Source organism: Protopterus annectens, chromosome 4.part0 (assembly GCF_019279795.1).
Source record: "Protopterus annectens isolate FY-2018-M chromosome 4.part0, PAN1.0, whole genome shotgun sequence".
Taxonomy (NCBI): Eukaryota; Metazoa; Chordata; order Ceratodontiformes; family Protopteridae; genus Protopterus; species Protopterus annectens.
The window spans coordinates 1,620,268,661-1,620,293,065 of NC_056733.1; the positions used below are offsets into that span (position 1 = coordinate 1,620,268,661).

Below are 24,405 nucleotides of genomic sequence, written 5' to 3' on the forward strand. Positions count from 1 at the left end.
GGCTCTGTGGTCCTTCATCGGTTGCTGTCTCATCTTCCGGGACGTCCGGTAGTCAGGAGTATAAAGCATGCAGCCGCCACCATTACATCAGTCTTTCTTGCCGTGTGGTGCCCGAAGCAGAAGCAGTTTGCAAGTGCTGGTCGGCCGACTCCTGAAATTTTCGTTTTCGATTTTCAGAACCGAAGTCTTCAACTAAAGCTAAGTACCCCGTTGGGGAAACTTTTTCTTGCTCTAAACCGATATCAGTAAAAGTAAATAATTGCATTTCTTGTGGCAAGCAAATACTCTCTCAAGTATAAAAGCTATTCAAACTGTACCAGAAGAGGAAAAGGGACAAGGTTTCTACTCCAGGCTTTTCCTTGTACCCAGAAAAGACAACTCATGGTGTCCTATCCTGGACATGTCTACCTTAAACACCTTTTTGGTGATTCCAAAATTCAAGATGCTAACTCTTCACCAGTTGCTTCCTTTGCTAGGCAAAGATGCCTGGTTGGCAACACTCGATTTAAAGGAAGTCTACCTGCACTTCCCAATCAGGGAATTTTGCAGAAGATACCTACGCTTCAAAGCAGGCTGCATGCACTATCAGTTCTCTGCACTGCTCTTTGGCTTATCTACTGCGCCCAGAATATTCACAAAGTGCCTAATTCCAGTCATTGCATTTTGCAGGCAAAGAAATATTCAAATATACCCATACCTGGACGATTGTCTAATTCAGGCAGAAAGCCAGGACATATTTCTGAATCATCTGGCCTTTGTACAGAAGGTGCTAACTTGTCTGGGGTACACCATAAATGAAAAGAAATCACACCTGGTACCCTGTCAACAAATTATATTCCTGAGAGCAAGCTTGAATACAACTTCTCAGATGGCTTTCCTCATGCCAGAGAAACAAATTAATTTGACAACCTACTTCAAGCTAATGGCCACAAAAACCCTGCTATCTGTAAGGCAAATACTGCAAGCCTTGGGGTTCATGGCCTCCTGCATTCTACTAATTCCATATGCAAGACTGCATATGAGGAAACTACAATGGTACCTAAACTATGGTGTCAACATTCTCAGGACCTTGCCTATGGTCAGAGTTCCTTTGGTGGGCAGAGACCTGCCACCACAACAAGGGACTACCATTCACTCTACACCCTGTCGCCCAAACCCAAACAACAGACTCATCAGACTAAGCATGGGGGGCTCACTTGGCAGGGAAGTGCATTCAGGGCAAATGGAACCCAAGTCAAATGCACCTGCATATCAATCAAAAAGAAATGTTAGCTGTACAGAATGCTCTGACAGCCTTCAAGGACCACATTCTTCCAGGACAATTAATGGTAAAGACAGACAACACCGTAGTTATGTGATACATAAACAAGCAGAGGGGGGACCCATTCTTACCCTTTCTGCAGACTAGCTATGGCTCTGTGGAAGACAGCCTTGAGCTACCAAGTGCATCTACAGGCTCAGTTCCTGCCAGGAAAACTAAATACACTGGCAGACGAACTAAGCAGAAATCTCATGGACCCACACGAGTGGAAACTGGAACCAATGACTTTCAACATGTTGACAAACAAATGGGGGAGCCCAGATATAGACCTGTTTGCCTCCCCCCAGAACTACCAATTGGACAAATTTTGCACAAGGACTACCTACAAACAAGCTTGGAAAGTGGATGCTCTGTCATTCAGTTGGAAAAATCTACCAGTTTATGCCTTTCCTCCTCTGCCTCACCTCTCCAAAGTACTACTAAAGATCAAACAGGACAAACCAAGGACTATATTGATTGCACCAGACTGGCCAAGCCAGCACTGGTACCCCCACTTGCACAGTGTGTCACTGCTGACTCCATGGCACCTGCCTCAGACCCCTACCCTGCTGTCACAGCAGAACCAGATTCTGCACCCTCAGCTTCAAACCCTGAACCTGGCAGCCTGGCTAATTACCTAACCTCTCTGTTACCATCCCTCAGTAAACAAGTGTTGGATATCATTTTGTATGCAATGAGGCCTAGTACTAGAAAATCTTATGCTGAAAAATGGAAAAGGTTTTGTGCCTGGAACCAATCTCAAGGGATGGGCACAGCAGCGCCCAACTTACCTCAGATTCTTCAATACTTAACTGAGATGCTTCACAAGGGCCTTTATTTTTCCTCCATCAAAATTCATGCCTCAGCCATTTCTGCTCATTATAACACAGAACCACCCCTCTTCTCTCATCCATTGTTCAAGCAGTTTCTCAGAGGGGCCAAAAACATAAAACCATCCAGGAGAGCCCCTACTGCAGCCTATGACCTTAACTTTGTATTGGAGAAACTCACTCTTACTCCTTTTGAGCCAGCTGCAAGTGCAGATTTAAAATTCCTTTCTTGGAAAACAGCCTTCCTTTTAGCAATCACTTCAGCAAGAAGGGTATCTGAGTTGCAGGCCCTTATGGCAGTGGAGCCTTTCATCATCATTCATGCGGACTGGATATCCCTCAGAACCAATCCCTCCTTCATGCCCAAGGTGGTATCCAGTGTGGCTCTTAACCAGTCCATTCATTTGCCAACCTTCTTTCCAAATCCACAGAACAAAGGGGAATGGATACTGCACTCCTTAGATGTGCACAGACAATTTGGAGTTTACTTGGACAGGACTAAACCTCAAAGGAAATCTGAACAATTGCTGTTGGCATTTGCTGCAGGGGCAGAGGGGAATGCTATTTCAAAAGCAAACCATTTCTGAATGGATAGGCCATTGCATTCATTTCTGCTATATGCACCATGGAAAACCTATCCCACAGGGGATTAGACCCCATTCAACCAGGGCTGCATCTACCTCTACAGCCTTTCTCAGAGGTGTCCCTACCAGGGACATCCTAGAAGCTGCTATTTGGAGTTCTATACATACTTTCACCAAGCATTACCCATTTGCCAGTTTTCTCTAAATCCAGAGCTGCAGGGCCTTATAGCTGGTCTTAATGCTATCTAAATTCCTACTCCCATCCTTACCTTTGGGAATCTACCCAAATATGATGACTGCAACAGTGAAACACGAAGAACATAGTACAACTGTGTACACTTACCATAAATGTAGATGTTCGAGTGTATTCACTGTTGCAGTCCTGGTTACCCTCCCTCCAGCCCCCTGACTTCTTTTGACTATACCTCTACTCTCCTTTACTATGCTTAAAAGCTTTTTGGTGTATTTGCTTTTTTGTTGGAGGTATAACCTTGTATGTGTATGTGTGTATATGTGGGTGTGTATGTATATGTATATGTATATGTGTATATATGTGTATATATATATATATATATATATATATATATATATATATATATATATATATATATATATATTTTATTGCTTCCCATTAGAGGGGCATCTGACATCTGGGGCAAGAAAAACTGATGTAATGGCGTCAGCTGCATGCTTTATACCCCTGACTACCTGACGTCACAGAAGATGAGACAGCAACAGACACAGGACCCAATATATATATATTTTTATTGCTTCCCATTAGGGGGGCATCTGACATCTGGGGCAAGAAAAACTGATGTAATGGCGTCAGCTGCATGCTTTATACCCCTGACTACCTGACGTCATGGAAGATGAGACAGCAACAGACACAGGACCCAAGACTTTGTTAATCAGGCCGACTGTGGGCTACTGCAAGCAGATAACCCAAATGTGATGACTACAGCAGTGAATACACTCTAACATCTACATTTATGGTAAGTGTACACAACTGTAATTTCTGCACCCACAGCTTCAAACCCTGAACCTTGCAGCCTGGCTAATTTCATGATCTCTGTTACCATCCCTGAATAAGCAAGTGATGGGTGTCATTCTGGAGGCAAGGAGGTCTAGCATTAGAAAATGCTATGCAAAAAAATGGAAACTATTCTGTTCCTGGAACAAAACACAGGGATGAACACAACTGTGCCCAATTTACCGCACATTCTTCAAAACTTAACTGAGATGCTTCACAAGGATCTTATCCTTTTCTTCCATCAGAATTCATGCCTCAGCCATTTCAGCTCATTTATAATACAGAGCCACCCCTCTTCTCTCATCCACTGCTGAAGCAGCTCCTCAGAGGGGCCAAAAACTTAAAACCACCCAGGAGAACCCCTACTCTAGCCTGGGACCTTAACTTTGTATTGGAAAAGCTCACTCTACCTCCCTTTGAGCAGAGTTGAAATTCCTTTCTTGGAAAACAGCCTTCCTTCTAGCCATCACTTCAGCAAGAAGGGTGTCTGAATTACAGGCCCTCATGGCAGTTGGAGCATTTCATCATCTTTCATGCGGACAGGGTGTCCCTCAGGACCAATCCCTCCTTTATGCCCAAGGTGGTACTTTTCAGGTAATTTTTCACCTTTATTTTATATCATTTTCAAAATAGCATTTAATTGTGGTTTGCTTGAACCTGTTAAAGTTTCTATTTCAGCTTAAAAGTTTGAATGTTGAGGTGTATCTGAAACTGTCCAGAAGCTCCAAGACTGTACCCCATGCACACATTTCAAGTACCTCCAGTAACTGACACTTCTTAAAATTTAGCTCACATTATACAGTTATAGTAAATCACATTTAGGAGTATAACTGTCAATAAGGAAAGTAATATCCACAAGCCATACGTGTCCTTCCCTCTCCTCATGCCATGCCCATTATGTTTCTATTTCCTGATGATTCACCTTGTCAGAAGAGTGCAGCAAGAAAGAGGATGTTCTTCGTGTTTCACTGTTGCAGTCATTACATTTGGGTGATCTGCCTGCAGGTAGCCCTTAGCTGGCCTGAATATCAAAGTCTTGGATTCCTGCATTGGATGCTGTCTCTTCTTCCATGACTTCAGGTTGTCAGGGGTATAAAACATGCAGCCAATGCCATTACATCAGTCTTTCTTGCCGTGCGGTGCCCGAATCAGAAGCAGTTTCCAAGTGTCGGTCAGCCAACTCCTGAAATTTTAATTTTCGAGTTTCAGAAACAAAGTCTTCAAAAAAGCTAAGTACCTCATTTTTTCTTGCTCTTAATCGATTTCAGTAAAAATATTACCTGTGGAAAGCAAATACCTCAAAGATTTTCATTCGTACTGCATTCCTTGCTTAGGCACAGACCACGACATCCGTTGCTGTTGGTTTTGTGCCTTATTCAATCCCCAGACTGTTCGTTGTCGGTTTCTTTTTGCAGCAGATTATTTTGGTACTCTGTTTAACTATCCAGAAATGGCTTTGGTAAGCCATCCAACTACCGACATTCCAAAAAAACGTAAAGATAAAGACAGAGACCACATAGGTCCAAAGCTGCCGACGACGCTTCTGTTAAGCTAGTCGCCAGTTTGCCGGTACCCTGTGAGGTGCTTTCGCAGCCCCTGATACCCATTACTTCAGATTCGCAGGCCTCTACTGAGACCCATTCGGAGTCCGGTATGCCGAGAGATACTCCTTCGACAATGGAACCTGCAGTTGTCTCTACCTTGGATAGGTCCGGAGACGTTGTGCAAGCACCTGCTTCTTAGGGTGTATTCAGGCCTACTGACTTGCATTTGAAACCGACGCCATCTTTTTTTTCAAGGCCTAAAACTCAACCCACGCCTAGAAAACTGACGCTCAAACTGCATGGTCAGGCCCATATGCCTAAAAAACAAATAAGAATAGCTGAAGACCTTATTACTTTAATTAAAGGAAGCCAGCCTTCCCCCTCTGAGACCTAGAATTGATTTTCCTTCTGTTTTCTTCTGATCAGGATTCTGAAATTTCTGTTTCTTCTGATTACCAGGATTTGCTCTTAATCTACCTATGAGGATTCTGATGCAGAGGATTCCATTCCCTCTGCTTCCCCTCCAGAAGATTTTTCTTTTGGTGAAACCTTGCACACTCAACGGAAAGCCAGGATTACTCTGACTCCAAAAAGAGGCATAGGGAATTCTTACTCCTCCCTCAACATAGGCCTTTAGCTATCCCTCCTGTCCTGGACATTGTAGATGATGCCTTCTTGGAATCTAGCCTGGCCCCAGACACTTCACCTCCAGCTCCCAGGAAGCCTGACAGGTGTTAGAGTACCTGACTCTCACACGTTCCTCTTCAAGAATCCTACTGCGAACCCAGAGACCATTTCCCAAGGACCTAAAGGCATTAAGGCTACTACTGCCAAAAACCCTACCCCCTCTGATAGAGATTCCAGGGCCTTGGACAGATAGGGTAAGAAGGTATACACTTCTGCTACTTCGGCCATTAGGGCCTTAAACTGCCAGTTTCATATGTTAAAGTATCAGCAGCATATTATGGGACTATTTAAACAGAAAATGATGTTGATTCCTGACAGTGCTGAAAATAAAGAATTACAGGATTTAATGTATACTGCTGAACAAGTTGGTAAACATACTTTGCAATGTGTTTTTTACTCGTTAGAAGCATCTTGCAGGGCTGCTGTCACTGGGTCTGTACTTAGAAGGCATGCTTGGCTTAAGGAGCAAAATTTGCCAGATCATGTTAAAACTAAATTACTGGATGCTCCCTTAAACCAAGACCGCCTGTTTGGCAACAAAGCAGAAGAAGTCCTTAAAAAGATGGAGGAAAAAGCTAAATGTATGCAAACTGTTAAAGATTTCCTGCAAGTACAGCCTCCCAGATTTAGCAGGCATTGGCCTTCTAGGAAGTGGTCCTTTCCTGTCCATTCCAGGCCTTCTCAGTCCAAACCCAGGAACAGCAGACCACCTAGGCTACAATCTCAAGGTACTCACAGGCCTAAGCAGTGGGGGGCTCCCCACTTCCAAACCTGGAAGTAGTAAGACATCCCCCTATGGAAAAATGTCATAATGACTTAACCTTAAACCTTCCAAGCCCTGCTCATCTGCCTGCTCCCTTAGGGGGAAAGATCGCCCTGCATGCAAAAAACTGGGAACTCATTATCCAGGACAAATGGGTTTTAAATATAGTTTTCCAATGATACAGATTCCACTTCCACACCTTACCAACCCCAAACGTTTGGCCAGACCTACCCTCAAATCAGTAGGCAGAGGCTCAACAGCAGGTTCTCTCTCTCCTAAGTATCAGGACTATTCAACCTGTCCCAGCAGAAGAAAGGTGACAAGGTTTTTACTCAAGACTTTTCCTGGTACCCAGAAAAGACAGCTCCTGGGTTCCTATCCTGGACCTGGACCTATCTATTCTAAACACCTTTTTGGTAATCCCAAAATTCAAAATGCTAACACTTCAACAGCTGCTTCCTATACTAGGCAAAGATGCCTGATTGGCAAACTTAGACTTAAAGGAAGCTTACCTGCACATTCCAGTAAGGGAGTCTTGCAGGAAATACCTACGCTTCAGAGCAGGCTCCATGCACTATCAGATGTTCGTGTTTCACTGTTGCAGTCATTACTCTTGGGGTTATCCTGCTGGCAGGCTACCCGCAGTTGGCCTGAATTCCAAAGTCCTGGTCCGGTGTCGGTTGCTGTCTCCTCTTCCCTGACCTCAGTGCGCCAGGGGTATAAAAGATGCAGCCGACGCCATTTTCTTCAGTCTTGCCGTGCGGTGCCCGAAGCAAAAGCAGTTCACAAGTGCCGGTCGGCCGACTCCTGAGATTTTCAAATCCGAATTTCAGAACCGAAGTCTTCATTAAAGCTAAGTACCCCGTTGGGGAAACTTTTTTCTTGCTCCAGACCGATGTCAGAAAAAGTTAACAATTGTATTTCTTGTGGGAAGCAAATACCTTATAAGGATTTTCACTCTTACTGTATTCCTTGCCTAGGCCCTGACCACAACTTTGCTAGCTGTCAGTTTTGTGCTAGATGTAACCAACACACTATTAAGCGTCGGTTCGATTTTGCATTTCATTACTTTGGCCAAAGGTTTAATTATATAATGCCGTCGGAACAGCCGACGACCGGAGTTTACAAAAAACGCAAGGACAAGGAAAAGGATAGGCATCCGATGTCCAAAAGCGAAGACGAGGCCTCCGTTAGGCCAGTCGCCGGTTCTCAGTGAGGAGCTTTCGCGGCCCCTGGCGCCCGCTACCTCAGAGCCACAGGCCGCTTCCGACTCCCACGTGGAGCCGACTGGGCCTCTGGATACTCAATGTATTGGACACTCGGAAATCATTCCCTCAGATGGGTCCGGAGCCGCTGAGCAGGCATCGGCTTCTGAGGGTGTCTTCAGACCTACACAGTTATATGTTAAAACATCTTCAGCTTCAAAGACAAAGATTAAAGCAGCTCTAAAGACAAAGAAACAAGTACAGCATTCTCCTACTCAGACTTCCATGCCTAAAAAACAGATGCTTAAAATGGCCGAAGACCTAATTACTTTGATCAGGGGTTCCCATCCCCCTCCTGATAAGAGGCCTAGGCAAGAGACAGAATATGATTCTTCTGATCAGGTTTCTATTTCCTCTGATTCCTCTTCTTAACATGATTATCCCATTCCTCCCTATGAGGATTCTGATGCTGAAGAATCCATGCCTTCAGGATTATTCTTTTGGGGAAACACTGCATACCATGAGGGAGCATTTCCACTGGGAGAGCCAAGATTACTCAGAATCTAAGAAAAGGCTCAGAGACTTCCTGCTTTTACCTCAGCACAGACCCCTTGCTATTCCACCTGTTCTAGACATTGTAGAAAAACACGAACAGAGTGCTCCGCAGCCAAAGTAGCCAAAAGCCTTAACGCAATTTTATTAGACCAAGAAACAAACAGCGTTTTCGCTACTAGATAAATGTAGCTTCATCAGAGGCTAAAAACACAAAAAAGGCGCCAACCAGAATTTATATTACAGGCAGCCTTGTTAAAATCAGCTGGTATATGTATTACATCACTTCCTTAAACTATTTAGTTCTAGACATTGTAGATGATGTATTTTCAGAGTCCGGCCTGTCCCCTGACTCTTTACCTCCTGTACCTGCTAAGCCTGACAGATACTACAGGGTCCCAGATTCTCATAAATTCCTATATAAAAACCCCACTGCTGACCCAGAAACTATATCTTAGGATCCCAAAGGGGTCAAAGCTTCCACTGCAAAAAACCCTGTCCCCTCTGATAGGGATTCTAGGGCTCTGGACAGATGGGGGAAAAAAAGTTTATACTTCTGCTACCTTGGCTGTAGGGTCTTTAAATTGTCAGTTTCAATTGCTTAAATATCAGCAATACTTAATGTCACTGCTTAAACAGAAAATGTTGACAAATTCTGAATGTTCAGATAACAAGGAAATGCAGGATTTATTGCATGCAACTGAACAAGTGGGAAAGCATACCTTGCAATGTGGTTATGATTTACTGGAGGCCTCTTGCAGGGCCGCTGTTACAGGTTCTGTTATTAGAAGGCATACTTGGTTAAAGGAACAGAATCTACCTGATCATGTTAAAGCAAAATTATTAGATGCTCCATTATAACATGATACTTTGCTTGGTGCTAAAGCAGAAGAGGTGTTGAAGAAAATGGAGGATAAAGCGAAACCCATGCAGACAGTTACGGATTTTTTACAGGTACAGCCACCCAGATTTAGCAGGAACTGGCCTTCCAAAAATTGGTCCTTTCCAGTGTCAGACAGGCCACAGAGGCAGATACAGATGTCCCAGAGGCAGATCTCAGCCCCAAGGCTCATACAGGCCTAAACAATGGGGTGCTGCTACCTCCAAAAGCGGAGAAGACAAATCACAACCTTACAGGAAACAGTCCCAATGACTTTCCTCTGCCAGATCCAAGCACTTTTCTTTTGGCAGCCCCCTTAGGGGGAAAACTAGCACTTATTCACCAAATTGGCAAATGATTACCCAAGACAAATGGGTCTTGAACAGTGTCCCAGGGCTACAGGTTCCATTTTCACACCCTACCAAGGGTAAAAGGCATGCCAGACCTGCCACACAGTCAATGAGCAGAGGTACAAAAGCAAATTACAGCCCTCATGGGCATGAGTACCATTCAACAAGTACCACAACAAGAGCAGGGGCAAGGATTTTACTCGAGGCTTTTCTTGGTGCCCAGAAAGGACAAAACCTGGAGACCAATACTGGACCTGTCTATACTAAACACGTTTCTGGAGGTTCCAAAATTCAAGATGTTGACTCTACAGCAGTTACTGCCCATGCTGGGCAAGAAGGCTTGGCTTGTAACTTTGGACCTAAAAGAGGCATACCTGCATGTCCCAGTCAAACAATCTTGCAGAAGATACCTCAAATTCATAGCTGGCTCAATGCACTACCAATTCTCTGCACTGCCCTTTGGCTTATCTACTGCGCCCAGGGTCTTCACAAAATGCCTGGCACCAGTAATTGCATTTTGCAGACAAAGAGGAATTCAAATATATCCCTACTTGGACGACTGCCTTATTCAAGCAGAGAACAAAGACATTCTTCTAAAGCATCTGGCGTTTGTAAAAAGACTATTAATTTGCCTAGGGTACACAGTAAATGAAAGGAAATCAAAACTAGTACCCTCTCAGGAGATAATATTCCTGGCTGCAAGCTTAAATACAACTGCCCAGATGGCTTATCTCACACCAGACAAAGGCAACTGACTTCTTACTTCAAAAAGTTAGCAACAAAGACCCAGTTATCTGCAAGGAAAATCCTGCAGGCCTTGGGCTTCATGGCATCCTGCATTCTACTAATTCCATATGCCAGACTGCATATGAGGAAACTACAATGCTATCTAAAATGTGTTTGGACTCAGCATTGCCACAGCCTGGAGACAGTTTGTTTGTGTCTTTCGGCTTTTCCCGGTTAGGGGTCGCCACAGCGGAACTCCGGTCCGCTAATGATTGGCAGTTGATTTTTACGTACCGGCTTGCCAGGCCTGACGCAAACCTTCAACAAATGTACGCTCATTCACGCATGTCTCCACGCAGAAGATGCTCTAGCTGAGAATCTAACTGGACAGCGTCTTACTGTGAGGCGACAATGCTACCGCAGCACCATCTCCGCGGTAATGCCCTTATTCCCTGCCTGCAACAGGAGTTTTGATGGTGGGCACAGGCCTGTCACCACAGCAAGGGTCTGCCATTCACTTTACCCACAGCCAGACAGACACTGACAATGGATGCATCAGATTATGCCTTGGGAGCCCATATGTCAGGAAAATGTATTCAGGGCACATGGCCTGCAAGCCAGATGCATCTTCATATCAATCAAAAAGAGATGCTAGTTGTTCAGAATGCCCTGACAGCTTTCAAAGACCTACTTCATCCAGGACAACTACTGATAAAGACTGACAATACTATGGTCATGTGGTACATAAACAAGCAGGGAGGCACACATTCCTACCTCCTCTGCAGACAAGCAATGACCTTGTGGGACACAGCATTGACTTACAAGTTCACCTGCAAGCACAATTCCTGCCAGGAAAAAGAAATACTCTGGCAGACGAACTAAGCAGAAACCTCATGGATCCCCACGAGTGGAAACTGGATCCACAAGTCTTCAGCATGATAACAAGGAAATGGGGATGCCCAGACATAGATCTATTTGCCTCCCCTCACAACTGCCAGTTACAGAGATTTTGCACAAGGATTTATCACAAACAAGCATGGAGAGTGGACACCCTATCCTTCAGCTGGAAAAACCTAACAGTATATGCCTTTCCTCCACTGCCTCTCCTTCCCAAGGTACTCTTAAAAGTCAGACAAAAGAAGCCAAAAATTATACTGATTGCACCAGACTGGCCACGCCAGCACTGGTACCCAATCCTAAAGAGCTTGTCTCAAGGTCCAGCATGGGTATTCCCTCAAACTTCCCACTTGCTGACCCAACAAAACAATCAGATCCTGCACGGTCAGCTCAGGACCTTAAATCTGGCAGCATGGCGGATAATGTAGCCATTCAGAACACTCCTCTTTCGAAAGCTTTTATTATCTTGGAGGCCAGGAGGCCCAGTACCAGAAAAATGTTATGTAGAAAAATGAAGGCGATTCTGTGCTTGGAACCAGGAACAAGGCATTGACACGTATGTACCAAATATTCCTCAGATTTTACAATACCTAACTGAGATGCTGGACAAAGGTCTTTCCTTTTCATCAGTTAAGATTCATGCCTCTGCCATTTCAGCCCATTACAATACAGAACCACCTATCTTTTCTCATCCTCTAATAAGGCAGTACCTCAGAGGGGTCAAAAACATCAGGCCTCCAAGGAGAGCGCCAATTCCGGCATGGGACCTCAATTATGTCTTGGAAAAACTCACACTGCCTCCCTTTGAGCCAGCCTCAACAGCTGATATAAAATTCTTATCTTGGAAAACAGCTCTGCTCCTAGCAATAACCTCTGCAAGACGAGTCTCGGAGTTACAAGCACTCATGGCAGTGGAACCTTTTATCATTTTTCATGCAGACAGGGTTTCTTTGAGGACAAACCCAACATTTATGCCTAAGGTGGTGTCCAGTGTAGCCCTCAACCAAACCATTCACTTGCCTACCTTTTATCCAAACCCACAGAACAAGGGTGAGAAAATTCTGTATTCCTTGGACATACACAGGCAGCTACGCTTCTACTTGGACAGAACTAAAGCTTTCAGAAGGACTGAGTAACTCTTGGTGTCATATGCTGCAGGATCACAAGGAAAGGCTATCTCAAAACAGACTATTTCTAAATGGATAGGTCATTGCATCTGTTTCTGCTATACATAGCATGGCAAATCAGTGCCTAAGGGCATTAGGCCTCATTCTACCAGAGCAGCAGCCACTTCCAACAGCCTTCCTCAGAGGAGTACCAACCAAAGACATCTTAGAGGCTGCAACTTGGAGTTCAGTGCACACTTTTACAAAACACTACCACTTACCTCTTTACTCTAAATCCAGAGCAGGCTTTGCCACTGCAGTGCTGCAGGACCTCATAGACTCTCCTAATCCTATTTAGCTCAACCACCCATCCTCAGCTTTGGGGTTCAACCCAAGAGTAATGACTGAAACAGTGAAACACGATGAACATAGTACAGTTGTGTACCTACCATAAATGTAGATGTTCGAGTGTATTCACTGTTGCAGTCCAGGTTACCCTCCCTCCGTCCCCCTTTCTTTACTGGGGTTTATCTGTACTTCTCTATTCTATACAACCTATGTGGTGTATTTGCTTGTAGATGAAGGAAATGTTTCTTTACTGCATGTATGTTTATTTGCATAATATATTTGCTTACCCTTTTGGGGGCACCTGACATCTGGGGCAAGAAAAACTGAAGAAAATGGCGTTGGATGCATCTTTTATACCCCTGGCGCACTGATGTCAGGGAAGAGGCGACAGCAACCGATGCCAGACCAGGACTTTGGAATTCAGGCCAACTGCAGGTAGCCTGCCAGCAGGATAACCCCAAGAGTAATGAATGCAACAGTGAATACATTCAAACATCTACATTTATGGTAGGTACACAACTGTACTTTCTCTGCACTTCCCCTTGGCTTATCTACTGTGCCCAGGGTATTCACAAAGTGTCTAGCTCCAGTCATTGCATTCTGCAGGCAAAGAAATATTCAGATATACCCATACTTGGACGACTGTCTACTTCAGGCAGAAAGCCAGGACATGCTACTAAAACATCTGTCATTTGTAAAGAAACTTCTAACCTCACTTGGGTACACCATAAACTAAAAGAAATCTCGTATAGTACCCTGCCAACAAATTGTTTTCCTGGGAGCAAGCTTGAACACAACTTCCCAGATGGCTTGCCTCACTCCAGAGAAACAAGTTTAATTGACAGCCTAGCTCAAACTACTGGCAACAAAGACCCAGCTATCTGCAAAGAAAATCCTGCAAGCCCTGGGGTTCATGGCCTCTTGCATTCTACTAATTCCATATGCAAGACTGCATATGAGGAAACTACAATGGTATCAAAAAAACTATGGTGTCAACATTCTCAGGACCTGGAATCAAGGATTCCTATCATTCCTTGCATAAAGACAGAGTTTCTTTAGTGGGCAGAGGCCTGCTACCACAACAAGGGGCTCCCATTCACTCTACCCCCTGCCGCCCAAACCATAACAACAAATGCATCAGACTATGCATGGGGGGGCTCACTTGGCAGGGCAGTGCATTCAGGGCAAATGGAACCCGAATCAGATTCACCTGCATATCAGTCAAAAAGAAATGTTAGCTGTACAGAATTCCCTGACAGCCTTCAAGGACCACATTCTTCCAGGACAATTATTGGTAAAGACAGACAAACACCACTGTTATGTGGTACATAAACAAGCAGGGGGGAACCCACTCATACCCTCTCTGCAGACTAGCCATGGCTCTGTGGAACACAGCCTTGAGCTGTCAAGTGCACCTACAAGCTCAATTCCTGCCAGGCAAGCTAAATTCACTGGCAGATGACCTAAACAGAAATCTCATGGATCCACACGAGTGGAAACTGGAACCAAAGATATTCAACCTTTTGAGAAACAAATGTGGGAATCCAGAGATAGATCTGTTTGCCTCCTCTCAGAACTACCAATTGGACAAATTCTGCACAAGGGCTTCCCACAGTCAGGCTTGGAAAGTGGATGCCCTGTCCTTTACCTGGGAAAGCCTCTCAGTTTATGCCTTTCCCCCTCTGCCTCTCCTCTCGAAAGTTCTGCTAAAGATCAACCAGGACAAACCAAGGACAACACTGATTGCACCAGACTGGCGACGCCATGACTGGTACCCCCTCTTGCGCAGTGTATCACTGCTGGAACCATGGCACCTGTCTCAGATCCCTTCCCTGCTGTCCCAGCAGGAGGGCCAGATTCTGCACCCTCAACTTCAAACCCTGAACCTTGCAGCCTGGCTAATTCCTTGAGCTCTTCAATAACATCCCTCAGTAAGCAGGTGCTAGATGTCATTCTGGATGCAAGGAGGCCTAGTACTAGAAAATCCTATGCTGAAAAGTGGAAAAGATACTGTTCCTGGAGCCAGACTCGGGGGATGGGCACAACGGTGCCCAGCTTACAGCATATTCTTCAGTACTTAACAGAGATGCTCCACAAGGGCCTTTCCTTCTTGTCAATTAAAATTCATGCCTCTGCCATTTCAGCTCATTATAATACTGAACCACCCCCTCTTTTCTCTCACCCCCTGCTAAAGCATTTCCTCAGAGGTGCCAAAAATTTAAGACCAACCAGGAGAGCCCCTACTCCAGCCTGGGACATTAACTTGGAAAAGCTCACTGTAGCTCCTTTTGAGCCAGCTGCAACTGCAGAGTTGAAATTCCTTTCTTGGAAAACAGCTTTGCTTCTAGCCACCACTTCAGCAAGAAGAGTGTCTGAATTACAGGCCCTCATGGCAGTGGCACCATTCATCACCTTCCATGCAGACAGGGTGTCCCTCAGGACCAATCCTTCCTTTATACCCAAGGTGGTGTCTTGTGTGGCCCTGAATCAATCCATTCATTTGCCTACTTTTTTCCCAAATCCGCAAAACAAAGGAGAACAAATACTACACTCTTTGGATGTGCACAAGCAACTTAGATTTTATTTAGACAGGACTAAGCCTCTCAGAAAATTTGAACAGCTGCTAGTTGGCTTTGCTGCAGGGGCAGAGGGGAAGGCTATTTCAAAGCAAACAATTTCTAAGTGGATAGCCCATTGCATTCATTTCTGCTATAAGCACCCTGGAAAACCTACCCCACAGGGGATAGGATCACATTCCACCAGGGCTGCATCTACCTCTACAGCCTTTCTCAGAGGTGTCCCTACCAGGGACATCCTAGAAGCTGCTACCTGGAGCTCTATACATACTTTCACCAAGCATTACCACATGCCTATTTTTTCTAAATCCAGAGCTGGTTTTGCAGGGCTTAATAGTCATTGCATTTGGGTAATCTGCTGGCAGGTTGCCCTCAGTCGGCCTGATTAGCAAAGTCTTGGGTCCCGCGTCAGTTGCTGTCCCTTCTTCCATGACGTCAGGTCATCAGGGGTATAAAACCAGAAGCTGACACCATTACATCAGTCTTTCTTGCCACGTGGTGCCCGAAGCAGAAGCAGTTCCCAAGTGCTGGTCAGCCGACTCCTGAAATTTTCATTTTTGAGTTTCAGAATCGAAGTCTTCAACTAAAAGCTAAGTACACAGTTGGGGAAACTTTTTCTTGCTCCTTACCGATGTCAGTAAAAGTTAATAACTGTATTACTTGTGGGAAGCAAATACCTCATAAGGATTTTCATTTGTACTGTATTCCTTGCCTAGGCCCTGATCATAACGTACCTTGCTGTCGGTTTTGTGCTAGATTTAATCAACGCACTATTAAACATCTGTGCATTTTTGCTTCTAAATATTTTGGCTCACGATTTAACTATCCAGAAATTATGTCAGTTAGCAATCAAACTACTGGAAGACCTAAAAAAACGCAAAGAAAAAGACAGAGACAGGCCGTCGAGGTCCAAAACTGAAGACAATGCTTCTCCTAAGCCGGTCGCTAGTTTGCCGGTACTGAATGAGGCGCGTTCGCAGCCCCTGATGTCCACTACTTTTGATTCGCAGGCCTCTACTGAGACCCATTCGGAGTCCGGTATGCCGCGAGATGCTTTAAGTATTGAACCCACGGATGTCTCTACCTTAGATGGGTCCGGAGCTGCTGTGCAGGCACCGGCTTCTGAGGGTGTTTTCAGGCCTAAAGATTTGTATATTAAACCAACGCCATCTTCAAAACTAAGGCCAAAATCTACTTCTGTGTCTAAAAAAACCGACGCTTGAGCCACGTGTGCAGGCCCCTATGCCTAAAAAACAAATGATCAAAATGGCTGAAGATTTAATTACCTTGATCAGGGGTAGCCAACCCCTCCTGCTAAGAGGCCTAGGCAAGACATTGATTATGTATTTTCTGATTTGGATTCTATTTCTTCTGATTCTTCTACTGAACAGGATTTATCTATACCTACTTATGAGGACTCTGACGCAGAAGATTCCATTCCTTCTGCTTCTCCCCCTGAGGATTTCCCTTTTGGGGAAACTTTACATACCTTAAGAGAACATTTCCACTGGGAAAGTCAGGATTTCTCTGAATCTAAAAAGAGACACAGGGATTTTCTTCTTCTTCCTCAGCATAGGCCTTTGGGTATATGTCCTGTTCTAGACATTGTTGATGATGTTTTTTCAGAATCTAGTATGACTCCTGATTCTCTGCCTCCAGCTCCTAGTAAGCCAGACAGATACTACAGACTCCCACAAATTCCTTTTCAAAAATCCTACTGCTGATCCTGAAACCATTTCTCAGGGTCCCAAGGGCATTAAGGCCTCTACTGCTAAAAATCCTACCCCTTCTGATAGAGCGTCCAGGGTGATGGATAGATGGGGTAAGAAGGTTTACACTTCTGCAGCCTTGGCAATCAGGGCTTTAAACTGTCAATTTCATATGCTTAAATATCAACAGCATGTCATGGGACTACTTAAACAGAAAATTATGTTAATCTCCGACTGTGTGGAAAATAAAGATTTATAGGATTTATTGCATTCAGCTGAACAAGTTGGAAAACATACTTTGCAATGTGGTTTTGATTCCTTGGAGGCCCCTTGGAGGGCTGCTGTAACCGGATCTGTGCTAAGAAGGCATGCTTGGCTCAAAGAGCAAACTCTGCCGGACCATGTTAAAGCAAAATTGTTGGATGCTCCTTTACAACAGGACCGTCTCTTTGGTAATAAGGCTGAAGAAGTGTTAAAAAGGATGGAAGATAAAGCTAAATCTATGCAAACTGTGGAATATTTCTTACAAGTGCAACCTCCAAGATTTAGTAGGCACTGGCCTACTAAGAACTGGTCCTTTCCAGTCCCGTCGAGAGCTGCTCAAGTCAAATCCAGACATTCCAAAGGCTCCAGGTTTCAGTCACAAGGAACATTTAGAACAAAACAATGGGGTGCCTCCACCTCCAAATATGGAAACAACAAGGCACCTCCCTATGGTAAACAGTCTCAATGACTTCCCTCTACAATCACCAAGCACTTACCTTTTAGCCGGCCCTCTGCCTCTGCTCTCCAAAGTTCTACTAAAAGTCAGACAGGACAAACCAAAAATTATTCTGATTGCTCCAGACTGGCCTTGCCAACACTGGTACCCACTCCTGCGCAATGTGTCACACCATCCTCCGTGGCACCTGCCTCAGACACCTTACCTACTGTCTCAGCAGAACTACCACATTCTGCACACTCACCTCCAAACTTTGAATCTTGCAGCGTGGCTAATCAACTAATTTCACCCTTGGCATCCCACAGCAAACCTGTGATGGATGTCATTTTGGAGGCTAGAAGGCCTACTACTAGAAAATCTTATGATGACAAATGGAAAAGATTCTGTGCTTTGAACCAGTCACAAGGAATAAGCACAACAATGCCCAATATTCCTCAGATTCTGCAATACTTAACTGAGATGCTTCACAAAGGCCTATCTTTTTCTTCCATAAAAATCCATGCCTCTGCCATTTCAGCTCATTACAACACAGAGCCTCCCCTTTTCTCTCATCCTCTGCTAAAGCAGTATCTCAGAGGGGCCAAATATTTACGACCTCCCAGGAGTGCGCCAACTCCTGCATGGGACCTCAATTTTGTTTTGGAAAAACTCACTCTCTTGAGCCAGCTGCTACTACAGACCTAAAATTTCTCTCCTGGAAAACAGCTTTCCTTTTAGCAGTCACCTCAGCTAGAAGGATTTCAAAATTACAGGCTCTTCCTCTTATGGCAGTGGAGCCTTTTATTATTTTTTATTCAGACAGGGTGTCTCTCAGGACCAATCCATCTTTCATGCCTAAGGTGGTATCCAGTGTGGCTCTTAATCAGACCATTCATCTGCCAACTTTCTTTCCCAATCCGCAGAATAAGGGTGAGCAGATTCTGCATTCATTGGATGTACACAGACAACTTAGATTCTACTTAAACAGGACAAAAGCTCTAAGAAAATCTGAACTATTGGTGGCATTTGCTGCAGGGGCAGAGGGAAAGGCTATTTCAAAGCAGACTATTTCCAAATGGATAAGCCATTGTATTCGTTTCTGCTGTATGCACCATGGTAAACCTATCTCCAGGGGGATCAGATCTCATTCCACCAGGGCTGCATCTACTTCTGCAGCCTTTCTCAGAGGGGTTCCTACCAGAGACATTCTAGAAGCTGCTACCTGGAGCTCAGTTCATACGTTCACCAAACATTACCATTTACCTCTCTTCTCTAAATCCAGAGCTGGCTTTGCCACTGCTGTACTGCAGGGCCGTATAGCTGCTCCTAATGCTGTATAAATCCATCTTCCCAACCATAGCTTTGGGACTCTACCCAAATGTAATGACTGCAACAGTGAAACACGAAGAACATAGTACAGTTGTGTACACTTACCATAAATGTAGATGTTCGAGTGTATTCACTGTTGCAGTCCTGGTTACCCACCCTCCAGCCCCCTGTTTTTCTCTTACTATACCTCTCCTTTCTTTTACTATGCTTAAAAGCCTTTTTTGGTGTATTTGCTTTTGTTTGAAGGTATATTCCTGACATCTGGGGCAAGAAAAACTGATGTAATGGCATCGGCTGCATGTTTTATACCCCTGACGACCTGATGTCATGGAAGAAGGGACAGCAACTGACGCAGGACCCAAGACTTTGTTAATCAGGCCGACTGAGGGCAACCTGCTAGCAGATTACCCAAATGTAATGACTGCAACAGTGAATAGACTCGAACATCTACACCTATGGTAAGTGTACAAAACTGTACTTTACCCTCCCTCCAGCCCCCTGACTTCTCTTGGCTATACTTTCCTTCTTGTTTAGGGTATTTCAGCTTTCTGGTGTATTTGCTTTTTGTTGGAGGTGTAACCTAACATATAATTGCTTTCCATTATGGGGGCACCTGACATCTGGGGCAAGAAAAAACAATGTAACGGCGTCGGCTGCATGTTTTATACCCCTAACGTCATGGAGGAAGAGACAGCATCTGACGTGGGGCACCAAAACTTTGATATTCAGGCCGGCTGAGGGTTACTTGCAGGCAGATAACCCAAATGTAATGACTACAACAGTGAATAAACTCGAACATCTACATTTATGGTAAGTGTACACAACTGTACTTTTTGTACCTTTTTCCAAAAAGAAAACAAGTTATCCAAGATGTCCCACCAGACCAGAAGGAATCGTTCTGTTATTCAAGGTTCATTTTAGTTCCCAAAAAGATGGACATCAGGCTGATGATCAGTCTGAGTGGCGTAAAATAATTAATCCCCAAAGAGTCCTTTCATATGGTTTACATTGCAGTCCATTCAGTATCTGTCTGGAAAGAGGTCAGATGTGTTTGGACCTCCAGGATGCCTGCCCTCAGATAAAGATTAACAAGGAGTCAGAGGGTGGTGCGATGGGGACGAAAGAGGAAACTGGGAACATATGTTTTATAAGTGTAATGAGTTAGCAGACTTTAAATATTCCCTGCGGAGTACTGTGTCAGAAATACTGGGTGACCAAATGGCTGGGATACAGGATCTGAACTGCTTAGACATAGTAAGGCCTTGTTAAGTTTGATTTTCATGTTCTAGTAATTTCCTTTTTGGCTGCCATCAGAATTAAAGTATAAACCAACTATGTTTGAAGAATTGGTTGTTGTAACAGACAGGAAAGAACTGGAAGTGGGAACTTTAGAAAACTGTAGTAGCAAATTACATAGAAAGTGGAAGTAGTGGGAATAGTACATGCAGGAGGAGAAGTGAGGTTTAATGGAAGGCAGGAATTGATCAATTTACATAAGTTTTGGATTGACGATAATTATACGAAGTAATATATGTGATCTGTGTAATGTTTGCAACTGGGAATATGTTAATATGGTTTGTTTTCTTTTATATAAATGTATGTTGTCTATCTTGCAAATCACATAATTTGACTACTGAATAATCAGCTCGTCATAAATTAAAAAAATTCTGTACACACTTAAAGAACACCTTGAATCCAACAAAATGTGATTTATTGAGTAGATTATAAAGTAAATAATTGTGTAATTCATAAGTTATGCATTAAATGTTGGATTCAAGGTGTTCTTTTGGTGGAATTTTTTTTTTTTTTTAAGTGCGATGTAATTTCCTGTAAACTGGTGACCACCTTTTGGCCACAGCTATATCACCTCAACCACTGAGATACCAAATAGGGTCATTTCAGGTTCCATATCCCTGACCTGCTGAGATATATGCAAGAAGCAGTTCTGGAGGAGAGAGTTGAACTTATTGACCAAGTGTTCTGAGGACTCTACAAGTACATATATGGATTTCCTGGGTCTTTACAGCCACTGGCCCTGTAATCTGACTGACGTCACTACCAAATGGTGATCATTTGACAGCTCTGTACCTTGTCTGACCCTAATGTTCAGAACATACAGCCTCAGAGCTGAACTTTCTCTACAGCCTTCTGCTTGTCAACTAATGTGATGAGCATACTTGCATTCAAATATAATGGTGGTTCTGAACATTCCAAGAAAAGCACAGAAGTCCAAAAGCAATACTCCAGTTAGCGTCAGATCAGACAGTCCATTCCTTCCTGGTAATGTCATCATTTTCCACAAGGGAGTGGATGTCACCCATTAGAACTGTAGAACTCTGGGTGGTACCATATCAGACACCATACCTTCAGTCTTTAGAAGACAGAATACTCAGAGTAGGTTTTAGGTGTGTATGTACAAACAACATTTTCCTTTCTGAAGCAGCTTGCTTTGACATTAAGGCAGATGTCTGATTTACTTGTACAACTCTCAACAGCATCCATAATGTTAATATTAAACTACATGTTTTCAGTGCTCTTCAGTGACCTTATTTGACTACACTTAGGGAGTCTGGTTTGAGTATAGTACTTATCAGCACACATCATTTTCTCAGTTATATATGCTGTGCAGTCTGACTACGGCATTATTTTGACTAAATACTGATGCACCTGAGAATACTTGCGAGTGTCTCCTGGGATATGTGCAATTCATTGTAGTTCAGCTCTTTTGAGATGCAGTTCATTTTAAGAAACTCTTACTCAGAGTTGGTGTGTCCAGTGAGTTGGTATGTTTGAGCTAGAAGTGGACTAGGGAAGCACAGCCTACAACGTGGTGGTGGGGGGGGGTGCAGCACTCTCTGCAAACATGCTTCATGACGGTCCTTGTTGAAGGGCCTATTTTCTGAGTTGAAACTTACTGAGCTGAACTTCAGGTATGTAACTTCAGGCGCAGCTGTGGTAAGCATTTCAAATGTTGGGACCCGCTAGAGTGGAGAAAGAATGGCCAAAAATGGACTTACATATACTATGTCCAAGATGACCATTTCTGAGAATATTCCATTTTATCTGAGATAATAGCAATCTGTGAGGTTCGGGGGGGGGGGGGGGCTTGTCCCCTGCAAAAAACAAGTTTAAAGGAGAAGGGCAGTGTTCGAGATGCACTCTTCTCCTGCATTTTCTCACTTTTTTTGAGCATTTTGAGTGCTGACATTTCAATAGGGAGCCATCTATAATGAATCCTTGTGTTCATGCATGTTTATTTTTTTGAAAACCTCTCTGGTGTTTGTGTAATAAGCCTGGCTATGTAATATATGATCTTATCAATGGTATTTCAGTGACTTTCTGATTTCATGGCAGGACCTTATTAAAAGATTAGCTGTTTAGCACTTATGAATGTTGAATATACTACAGAAAATCTCAAAAGCAAATTCTGATGTGATTTTATAACTGTTCAAGAAAGTGTGTTTGAGGAAAATATCATTACAGTGCATACTAATAGCTTAGTATGGTATCGCTACTAGGTTCATGTTATTCAGTGTATACAAGTGACTAAAAAAAACAGAGCTTCTCCGACAATATGGATAAAAGGATATTCAGTCATGGCATGCAAAAATCTGAGTGCGTATATGTACACAATACACACACACCCATATATGACAATGGCTACATGTTCGACTAATACAGTGATAGCAGAGTCTGTATTAGGTTCTACATTATGGTTTATACTTTAAAGCAGGCACCCCTGTTGAAAACTTGTACTGCACTACATAAGTGGAATCTTTGCTTAAATATCTGTTATGTCATTTCAGGGTGTCTATACTTTACCCGAAACGGATTTCTATGTGCCAGATGTAGAACTCCCATACTGGTTGACTAATGGAGACTACAAAGCCACTGGGTATATGACTACCAACAGCCAGGAGCTGGCATGTGTCAAAGTGAGCTTCTCACTGACGTCTTCGTGAACTAAGGAAGAAATGTCAACAACTTCAGAAGAGAGATCACATTCCCAGCTTTATACTTGATTCCAATTAAGTTTTCCAAAGTGAACAGTTACTAAAACTATATTAACAACTTCTTACTAATATTTAAGTAAAGCTAGACAAATGCTATGCTTACAAGATACAGAACCTTTGTCATGGAACACTGTTGTAATCAGATCTGAGTAGATGAATGCTTTGGTTACCAAATTTCTGTAAAGGCTTCTTGCATGATGGTGCAGAGAGTTTTTTAAGGATCTAATTGTAAATCTGTAAGTGCACTTTTGTCAGACCATGTGCACTGTAATTTATTATACTTTATGGCCAAAGATTGCCTTTGAATATATCTGCTATAAGGTGTTACAATGCCTTAGTGTAACAGTTGCATGCATTATCGAATAATAATGAGCTGCAGAGAGAAACAATATTTCTGACTCGCCAGTACTGTTTGAAAAAAATACATACATATACATACACACACATATATATGTGTGTGTGTAAGTATGTGTATTGCTATCACCTATAGCCAAAGTCATGGAAAAATGTATCCATAAACAACTCCTTAACCACCTTCTCCATAACAACCTACTTGCTAACAGTCAACATGGATTTACTGCATTACTCTCCTTTACTAACGCTATCTACCATAACTGTAATAAAACTAATCTATCATCTTCTATCTTCATAGATCTTTCAAAAGCTTTTGACATGGTTAATCATAAACTCCTTCTGCATATACTAAAATCTCTTTCACTTCATCCTTCTTCCTTATCCTGGTTTACATCTTACCTAGAAAACCGTCAGCAGGCAGTACTTTGGAAAAACTCATTATCTAATCTCCTTCCTATCTCTTTAGGTGTACCTCAAGGGTCTATCCTTGGCCCACTCCTATTTTCTATATTTATTAACAACCTCCAGTCAGCTATTCCAAATGCTACTTGCATACAATATGCAGACGATTCCACTATAATCTGCACTGCTTCCTCTCAGACTGAACTCCTGTCACTTACCCAAGAAGCTTTTTCCACTGTTGAACACTGGTTCTCTGACCGTTGCCTACTCCTCAACCCCAAGAAAACAAAGTTGCTATTGTTCTCACCTACCCACAAATCGACCTTTCTTAATTTCTCTATTACTTCCTCTGATAACACTCTGTTTTCTCCTGATGCTACTACATAACTACTAGGAATAACTATTGACAACAATCTCAATTTTGATTCTCATATAAACAACACAATAAGAGTAATAAACAAAAAGATTGGTTCCCTTTATAGAATCAAACCATTCCTTACACCTGAAGCTCGGACTACCT

At 43.3% G+C, this 24,405-nt stretch overlaps 1 protein-coding gene across 1 annotated transcript in view; it reads left to right on the plus strand.

Moving 5' to 3' along the window:
• Nucleotides 1–23,871, plus strand: part of GM2A (GM2 ganglioside activator) — a 191,085-nt gene extending 167,214 nt beyond the window's left edge. Inside the window, exon 4 of the mRNA XM_044069405.1 lies at nucleotides 22,923–23,871. Within this exon, the coding sequence (XP_043925340.1) occupies nucleotides 22,923–23,078 (156 nt within the window). The 3' untranslated portion in view covers nucleotides 23,079–23,871. The remainder of the gene's footprint in view (nucleotides 1–22,922) is intronic.
• The last annotated feature ends 534 nt before the right edge of the window (nucleotides 23,872–24,405 follow it).